This window comes from Spinacia oleracea, chromosome 2, assembly GCF_020520425.1.
Source record: "Spinacia oleracea cultivar Varoflay chromosome 2, BTI_SOV_V1, whole genome shotgun sequence".
NCBI classification, from domain to species: domain Eukaryota; kingdom Viridiplantae; phylum Streptophyta; class Magnoliopsida; order Caryophyllales; family Amaranthaceae; genus Spinacia; species Spinacia oleracea.
In genome coordinates this window covers 77,295,789-77,306,056 of record NC_079488.1, presented here as the reverse complement: position 1 = coordinate 77,306,056, position 10,268 = coordinate 77,295,789, and the positions used below count along the sequence as shown (strand labels likewise).

Below are 10,268 nucleotides of genomic sequence, written 5' to 3'. Positions count from 1 at the left end.
TTAATTATTTTTATTATTTTTACTTAATTCCCCTAAAAAAAGTAAAATAACTTATCTTTTTTTCGTAAAAAAAAAAAAATACGGAGTATATATTTTACATATCTGGACTTATTCGACAAAGTTGAGTTCAGATAAATTCAACAAAAAGTTAGTTCAAATAAGTTTTAGATGGACCATTTACCTCAAAAAATTTCCAAACAAAATACAATAGTATGATAACAACAATCAAATAATTGTAGGATTCAATCATGAGTTTTTCATATAATGGCATAATCATGGTTTTCAATGCAATGACCAGGGCCATCGTCCAGGACCATAAACTAATTGGTGGTTGAAATAGTGTGTTGTCAAGTGTAAAAATCATAGTGTTGCAGGTTTTCACCTAAATGAAAATTGACAAAGTGAAGGTAAGAGATGGTATTCAAAGCTAGCAAAAGCTAACCCAACCCACCAATCCAATTCGAACTCAACCCAACAATAGGGTTGGGTCAAGATTTTCAACAATTTATTTAAATGGGTCAACTCAACCGTATAATTAAATGGGGTAGTTAAGGTTGAAATTTTCAACCCGAAAGCAACCCGCCCAACCTATATAACTAATTGGGTCAGGTCAACCCGCTAAAAATTGTTTTGGATTTTTTAGTTGTTTACAATTATAAATATGAAATACTTAAACTAACGTTTAACAACCGCCAATACTTATTTTTCTCTCTCAATACATATTGGAGTATTAGTTTTTTGATTTGCCTTAAAAAAATGATTTATTTAGTTATAAACTAGATTTTAGCCCGTGCGATGCACGGATTCTATTAAATTTTTATGTTTGAATAAAACTCCTATGTATGTACCAATTTTATATTCTTTGTATTAAGTTAGATTAATTAGTTTTTGATTTTGCATTGAATGTCATTTTAGATTTTTTTTAATAATTATGAGAGTGTTTGTTTTTGGATGAAATTGTATATGCGCGCATTACGTGACACTTAATTATTTATCTACGTGGCACTCGACTTTTTTAATTCAAAATTAAATTTGAAATCTTATTTTTCATTGGCCAAAACCATTAGATTTCCTACGTGGCGCTCTAATATTGGATTAATGTTTGATTTTAAATTGAATTTTATTTATTTTATTTTAGATTAGTGTTTGATTTTGGATGAATTTTATTTTAGATTTATATTTTAATTATCAGAGTGTTTGATTTTAGATGGAGTTGTATATATTAGTAATTAATTCATTAAAATATCTAGTGGCACCTTATTAATTTTCTACGTGGCAATCGATTTTTTTAATTCAAAAATAAATTAGAAATCTTATTTTTCATTGGCCGAAACCATTAATAATCCTACGTGGCGCTCTAATAATTCAGCAAATATGCCTATTGGATTAATGTTTGATTTTAAATTGAAATTTATTTATTTTATTTTAGATTAGTATTTGATATTGGATGAATTTTATTTTAGATTTATTTTTTATTTATTATAGTGTTTGATTTTAGATGGAGTTGTACGTATATATTAGTAATCCTTTAATTAAAATATCTACGTGGCACCTAATTAATTATCTACGTGGCAAACGATTTTTTTTATTCAAAAATAAATTAAGAATCTTATTTTTCATTGGCCGAAACCATTAGTAATCCTATGTGGCGCTCTAATAATTCAGCAAACATGCCTCCTTTATATATATATATTAGATTCAAGTCAATTTACACTTAAACAGAACAAAAAATAAAAACTTAAATGGGTCAACTTTAGGACAATTCGTTTATAATCAGGTCATATTGGGTTGATAATCTCAACCAGTTTTAATAAATAGGTCGCGTCGAATTCAGGTCGACCTATTTAAAAACGGGTTGAGATTTCAACCCGTTTATAAATGGGTCGACCTGACCCTACCCAACTCATTCACAACTCTAGTGGTGACTATATGACGTAGCCTATGGCCTGAGGGGTAAATAAAACGTAAACGGTTTTACGCAATGTTTGTATTCTACAAAACTTGGATTACAACAATAACAAAAAAGTATATACTCCGTAACTCTTTCCTTTCCTTCGGCAGATTGTAGTAACAAAAAATTCATGGTGAAAATCTTATAATACATTTGTTTTTTAGGTTTGACTTTAGGGATTATTAACAAGGATTTAATTTCATAGAAAAGGAGAATAAATAGTACTCCCTCCATTCCTTTTTGTTGTTCCCATTTCCTTTTTTGGCGTTTCTTTTTGTTGTTCCCCTACTGAATCTTTACTATTTTTGGCCATAGTTTTTTTACCAATTTACCCTAAGATTCCCCACTATTTACCAAAAATACCCTAAGATTCTACCCTTTCCCACCCACTTTTACCCCACCCACCTTATTTAATTAATTAACCTAACACCACCCCCCCTCCCTTTATAACCCGTCCCTATCTCATATCCCTCTCTCACCTCTCATTCTGATTTCTCTCTCTCACCTCTTCGGATCTCTCTCTCTCTCTTATTTCACTCTCTCTCTCTCTCTAAATCCCTCCCCTGTTCTTGAGAAAACCCTAGGTTTTCCGCCTCTCATCTGAGTTTTCCTCTCCAAATCTCACAAATCTGAAACGTTTTCGCCGAAAAACTTTCATAAAAATTACTCGGATTCATTTTCCGATCAGATCCCCTCTATTTTTGTCCCCTTTTTGGTCCCTAATCGTCGCTGATCTCTGTTTTTCTGGTTCTTTATGGGTTCTTCTTTGTCTAGAACTCGAGGTGATTCTGGGGTGGGAACTTCTGGTCAAAGAATCCCCGATTCCAACTGTGGTTGGGGATCCAAGTGCAACTGTCCCAATAACGAGCATTCCTACTCCGCCGAATATAAAAACAATCTGTATTTGGCCCAAAAAGAAAATACGAGTACTCGAAACTATTTGGAAGAATGGTTTCGGAAGAGGGAAGTGGAGCCAGGAGAGGAGGTTGAGTCAAAATATGACGATCGGAAACCCACTCCCTCAGATCTGCGTTTTTTCGGTGAAGGAGATTCCGATGAGGTATTACTTTTGATTTTTTGCGATTTATTTAGGGTTATTGATGTCGGTTTTATTAAAATGGTTTGATGATTGTTTGCATGTCTAAAAAAGTGGGATTTGATAAATGTTGGATTTATTTGGAGTATTGTTCATTAAACTCGGATTATTTTTTGGATAAGTTGGTCTGATTTTCCATTGCATGTGTTAAAAATGCAGACCTGGTATTATTTCGAAATTTTTGGGAATTTTTTGGAGATCTGTTGGATTCATTCGGGCTTTTTATGTTATTCTTTGCTCTGTTTTCTCATTGCATGTTGTTAAAATTGAGTTCTGATTGTATTTTGTGCTCTGTTTTTTCATTGCATGTTGTTAAAATTGAGTTCTGATTTTATTTGGAGCTATTTGGAAATTATTTGAAGAAAATCGGAATATTCATGTGTTTTGTTGATCTGTTTTCCCATTGCATGTGGTTAAAAATGGGATCTGGATGTATTTGGGATATTATTTCACAGTTTTTGGGTAAAAATGGGATCTGGATGTATTCGGAAAATTAGTTGGATTTTAATGGAATTATTGTGTGATTTGCTCTCATTTATCTCATTGCATGTGGTAACCATGGTTATCTGAAATTATTTGGAACTTTATTTTGAGTTGTTTGATTAAATCTGATTTTAATTCATGGTCCCCTGTTATTTTATGATGGCACTAATCATGTTGTTTGTCCCCTATTGATTGCAAGGAACCAAGTGGGTCTGATTCATTTGATCTGGTGTATGTTGGAGAGTGTGAAAATGAGAATGGTGATGCTGTTGGGTCTCCAGGACAACTTTCATCTGGTTATCCCTCCTCAAAGAAAGGAGAAAAGGGGAAAAAATCGGCTTCAGCGTCTGATGATGCTTAGATAAGTCTGTCTCCTTTCTCCCTTTTTTCATTTTATTGAATGCTGGCTAGCTGTGGAGTCATAAGGTGGATGCCAACAACTGTGATCTGTTGTTGGCCAGGGGTGTTGTTGTTTGGATGATGATGTTGTGATTAGTTGTATGGATGTTGATGTTAGATAATGATGTTATGATATTGATATTGATAATGATGATTGGATGATGGTGTTTCCATATGGTTATGAAATTTTGTGGAATGTTGTCTGTGTGATGAACATGATTTGATGGCTTAATGTACCCTGTTTTATGGTATGTTTTGTGTATGATAAATATGATGCTTTGGTGAGTATGAGATTTGATCAGTATAACTATGTTTTGGATTAGTAAAGGCATGAAATGAATATAATTTGGGGATAGGGTTTGAGTTATTTCAGTCCTCTCAGTGTGGCCTGGTGTTGAATGCTTAATGTCCAAGCATGTCCCTTTAGGATACAATAATGTCCCTTTATTTATTGTGATCGATGATGAGTCTTTTTTTTGCTGAGGAACAAGTCCAACTAACCACAAATGCTCGTGCTGCCATTAGTATCAGTAATGATATTTCTCGGGCGCTAAGTGTTTGTGGTTTGGAGTTGTTTTAATGATGCTTGGGGACATTCTGAGATCAATATTAGGAGGTTTGTGATCTTCAATGATGTGATTGTTGATATTCTGAGATCTTTGTTTTGATAATTGTCCTTTAACTTCTTTTGTCGAACGGAGTGAATGTCATTTCACACAATGGAATGTGAATATCAATCATTCCGTTCGGCAGAAGCATGTTAAAGATATGATAGTATTGAAACTACTTGATCAATGATGTGTGTCAATATGTCTGAGAAATGAAACCCTACATTTTAATGATCTGTTTAATGCTTCATGTCCCATGAATCAGTGGAGGTCTGTGATGAGTCTTTCATTTGATGAGGTTCAAACCCTATGTTTTGATCAGTTCATGGTGATCTGATGCATTGTTGATTGTTATTGTTATGCTTGATCTGTGATGAGTCTTTCATTTGCTGAGACTCAAACCCAATGTTCCAATAACACTTGTGCACCATTAGCATCATTGATGCTCTTCTGGAGCTAAGTGTTAGGGGATAGGGTTTGTGTCAATGATGCTTGGGGACATTCTGAGATCTTATGTCAGGTTAGACAGGAGAGGCAATTCATGTCTTGCAAAACATGTATAATGTGTTTCTGATATTCAATGATGTTAGTGTTGATATTCTGTGATGTATGTGTTGATAACCTGAGATATTTGATTCTAAACATGTCCTTCACCACCAATTACCAAAGGGAATACAGATCATGTCACATCATTGATTGATCTAGTATCCCCTTTGGTGAATTGGTGGTGAGGTTGTAAATCATTTAGAAACAAATCTGTCAATGATGTAAAACAACTTAACTGAGATTCAATGATGTTGCCTTGTTCATTGCTTCCTTGTTTTTGCTGCTTTGTTCTTGTTTCCTTGTCCATTACATCTTTTGGCACATCGGCATCCAATTGGGAAGAATTTCCATCTGAAAATGATGTGATATGCATTCTTTCCATTTGGATGCCGATGTGTTTAGAGATGTGATGTGATAAAGTTTTGTACTTATGCCTTGTGATCTGTGATGAGTCTTCATTTTATGAGTGTCAAACCCTTTGTTTTTCAATCAAACTCATGCACCATTAGCATCCATGATGTTTTTCAGGAGCTAAGTTTAATTGGAAAGGGTTTGATTCAATTATTTTTGGGGACATTCTGAGATATTTATGATTCTTTGTTTATGTGAGGCATATTCCATGTGTTATCAATGATGAATTGATTGTTTTTGTCAAAATTACATCTTTTGACGCATCGGTTTCAAAATGGGAATAATTTTCATCTGAAAATGATGTGATATTATTATTTATTTCCATTTTGAAGCCGATGTGTTTAGAGTTGTGATATTGCAAATGCTGCCTTGTTCTTAAGAACCCAATGCTGCCTTGTTTATAGTGTTGCCAATGCTGCCTTACCTCTTGTGCCTTGTACTTTTTCTGCCAATGCTGCCTTGTTTATTGCCTTGCCTTGATTACTCTATATTGATGTGAATAAGAATGAAGAAAAAAAACTTTACTAAACTTAAACATGAGATTCATTCATTGATGCTTCCAAAAGATATGCTTACAAAATGTTTTGCCTACATGTTATGCTTGCATTTAAGCTTACAAAAGTGACACATTGGTTTTACTTGTCAATTTAAAAACATGTCCCCAAAACACAAAAAGTTATCTAATTGTTTTCACTTTGCTTCACTGGTTTGCTTTCCATTCATCATAGAGTTGCATGCATTCATTAACTGCCCATATAGGTGCTTTGACTTGCTCTGGCAGTCTGCCTTCATCTTCTAAAATCTTCTTCTTGTTGTGTGGAAGTTGGTAATCATTGTTGCCTTTGTGTTTTAGAATCTCATTAGAAACAAACTGCAATGTCATCCACACATTAGACAATGTCTTAGGATGCAACTCATTAAAAGAATCATACACTGCTCCACTTAAGTCCTCCACAGTTTTAGGCATTTTCTTGTGCATAAGTGATTGTATTGACCTGAAAAATCCCAAGTCCAAGATGTTGCAATCTGGACTGTTTGCTGGCTGTTGAGTCAACACAAAAGTGAACCCATCTTGTTTGTAGTGTAGTTGCCATTCAGGATCACTTTGCAATATATGTGCCTTTGCATTATCTTGAATGATATAGATGACCTTTTCCCCTTCATGTGGTGGCCACTTGGCCTTGATTGCTGGAAGTAGGTTGTTGATCATCATTGCCCTTGTCTCTATTTGATTTACAGACTTCACTGGCTTTGTTTCAATGGTCCCCTTGAGTCTGTTTTTTGATGTCCTCTTGGCTGCAATTGCATTTGTGAATGGAAATATGCCTATTTTACCATCAAATTCACATTCCCCATTTTCACCCCACCTTGGTCTGGCTACTGCTGCCATGAACATGAATTTTGGTATCTTGGTTCTTGAACTTGCACTTCTGTGTGGATAGGGTTCATTGTTTGCAAGATAAACTCTCTGGTTTTTTTGAGTCAAATAAAACCACTTCTCATCAATATGAATGAAGTCATACATGCTGTAATATGTTGGTTCTTGTGGTATAGTGTAGTCCATTATCAGTCTGATTACCCACCTTATCCTTGCCATTTTGCATGCTTCTGAAATGCCTGGATGCAAGGGACTTGAGTGTGGCTTTATAATTTTCCTCTTGATGAGCCTCCATACTGTTGTTGGTCCCAAATTCAGCATTCTTGCAAGATCTATGATGCATGTTCTGTCCCCCATGCCTATTTTTGCAATTGAGTCATAGGAGACTTGAACCTTTTTCCTTCCACATCTGTGATATTGGCTTTGCACAATATATGAATTCATTGCTGCCTTCTGTTTCTTTGCTTTGTCCCATATTTTGCCTATGGTTTTTCTGGTGTAATCATATTCTATGACTGCATCCCTTATTGCCCCATACAACAAAGTTTCTGAATCTGGAATCTTTCTATTGAGCAGGAACACCAATATTTCTAGCCTCAATTCATTATTTATTCTTGGAGTCCTTGGCTTGTGATGATCTGTTGTGTGTGTTGCTGTTTGATGATGATGAGGTGATGCATTTTCTGATGGTGGTGGAAAGTTCAAATCAAAAAGAAATGGTACCTCTTGAAAGTTGGTAGTTTGCTGCTGCCCTTCCCCTTCTACTTCTGGTACTTGCTGTACATATTCAGTGCTGTTTGGTACATCTTCATTAAACCCAATGTCCCCAAATTCAGCAGCAGTATTTTGAGAAGCTTGTACCAAGTCAGCAGCATCATCACCTTCCTCCGAGTCAGAATCGGAGTTAATGCCGTCGCCTTCATCATCAGAAAAACCGAGGAAATCATCTTCCTCTTGATCTGAAGCCATTATGTCCCCTGTTTTTTAGCTATTTAATGCTGAGTTGAGGAATAAATTTTGGTGTGTGTTTGTATTTATTGAACTTGAGTTGGATCAGAATTTTGGTGTTTTGTGGGGAAAGTCAGCCTATTTATAAAGGCATATCAGTTTTTCAACCCCTCAAAATTTTGGAGGGAAAAACAAAGTGAATGTGTAAATGTTTCTGAAAATTTGGTGGGATTTTTGGAGGGAAAAATGGGAGTCAGAATTTTGGGCAAAATTTCCACCCAAAAATACGTGACTCATTGTACTGTGATTGGTCCATAATTTTTCATTTGGGTCCCCCAGCCCAAGTGACAGAAATTGTAACTCAATTTATTGTTTACTTTAATAAATATCTACTTTTTCCCCAATTAATTTAATACTTTCTCTCTCTTTACTTTATTCTTTTTCTTACACACAATCATTATTCTTACACCCAATCATTACCCATATCCCAATACAACCCAAGATTCAGTTTTCTTAAAATACCCCCAACATTCCTTATGGGTACAACAAAAAGGAATAGAGGGAGTACAATGGAAGGAACACATGAGAAATTGAACGAGGATATATCACATTTATATTATTTCAAGCCGACCTTAATTTCTCATTAATTGTCTTGATCAACCTTTATAGTCGATTTTCTCTTTTTTATTAGTGATGGAAAAGTTTTAAAAAGGAAAGACTTGAGAAGCAGGGAGAAGGTACTTTTTTAATTCAAAAAGTATGGGATATTTCGCTAGAAATTAATTGAAAGTACATAAATCTTCATGGAGGAAAAGATTTAAATTCGCTTTTACTCTAATGGATACTAGTCTTATTATATGCACTAGTTTACCGCTATCCGTACTCAACCGCTTAAAGCTACCCGATCGAACCTACCCGTTTGACAGGTGTAGTCTCGTTGTATATTGTTTCTAGAGAATTCTAGAGGAAGAGACTGATTGAGAGAACATTTGAGTATTCGACAACTAAAGCAAGATCAAGTGATATATTATTGAATCAATCTTTTAAAGTTCAAATCATCAGAAAGCAAATTACAACAAACAAAAAAAACTTAACGACTTTAACCAAGAACAAGTATCATTATATTGATCATAAAAAGAACCAAATTAACGAAGAATACTGTACAAATATGTTGTAATTGGATTGTCATTAAAGATATAACTTTTTGTAGTGTAAAAAAACTTAACGAATATAACCAAAAACAAGTATCATTGATCATAAAAAGAACCAAATTAACCAATAATACTGTACAAATATGTTGTATATATCTAATATCTTTGAATAAAAAAAGTTGCAATAATTTTACATGTAATTAATCTTGGCAGCCTTACAAGCAGATGCGTACAACGTTTTGGAAAGTGCATGACGTCCAACCTCCTTATGATCGAACTTACAAGAATGCACTTCCGGGTAGCGGTGGGACCCACAATAGATTCCGTCGCACTTGCACTTGAATCCAATCAACTTGATCCGTTTCTTGCAGGAATCACACCGGTTTTTAGTAGTTTCATGATCTATATTGACTTTAGAAATAGTACGTACGTGCTTTTTTTTGCACTATTTTCACGAAATATTGCCTCCCAAAACGGACTAACTGTACCGTTATATTGCTTCACTTTCGTCTCAATAGCTCTACCGAACAACTCTTGAGTTGCCGGTTTACCAAAGAAACCACATCCATTCTTCGTTGCAGAGTTTGATGCTAGTTGGCGTTGAACATTATCAATTGTGTTGTTGTTGTTGTTGTTGTTGTTGTTGTTGCTCTCCATCTTCTTTAATTCTCTAATTGATCTAGAGTGAAGTATTATTTTCTTGTATTGTAATTTGATGATTAACGTATTTATATGTTGGAATTGAAGTTGTGTGGGTCCAATTCCTAATCAAAATAGAACTTGACTAATTGATCTGAATATGTATTGTTTTCATGTATAATGTATTGTTATTTAATGATTACTACCGTGTGGTGTATTTATATGTTTGGATTGAAGTTATGTGGATCCAATTCCTAATCAAAATAGACCTTGCCTATTTTTTCTGTTGTCGGACAGTAACTTGCAGTTCAAGGCAAGTATTATTCTCTCAATAGGTCTTGTGCGCACAAGGTGTACAATAAATTTATTATACAATAAATTTATTATACACCAAGATAACTTTAACCTTTTTTTATATAACTTTAACCTAATTTTGATTAACTTTTATATTAGTAAAAAAAATTGATAGATAAATATTTTGAAAGGTTAAATGATTGATTTTATACATTATTGAAGAAATAAGTTTTACTAAAATGAAAAAATTTATTACTTAAAAATAGATAACTTTTACATATATAAGCTTAACTTTTAAGCATTTTGTGTTAACTTTTACTTCGGTGTACAATATTTATTGTACACCCATTGTAAATAAGAATTT

General features: G+C 34.1%; 1 protein-coding gene across 1 annotated transcript; it reads right to left on the bottom strand.

Annotated features, from left to right (window-relative positions):
- Positions 1-7,011: 7,011 nt before the first annotated feature.
- Positions 7,012-9,628, bottom strand: LOC130467557 (uncharacterized). Its single transcript, XM_056836099.1, has 3 exons — positions 9,460-9,628; positions 7,596-7,849; positions 7,012-7,218 (listed from the first exon to the last, which is right to left on the bottom strand). Exons 1-3 carry the CDS (start codon positions 9,626-9,628, stop codon positions 7,012-7,014), a joined length of 630 nt encoding a protein of 209 aa, XP_056692077.1.
- Positions 9,629-10,268: the final 640 nt, after the last annotated feature.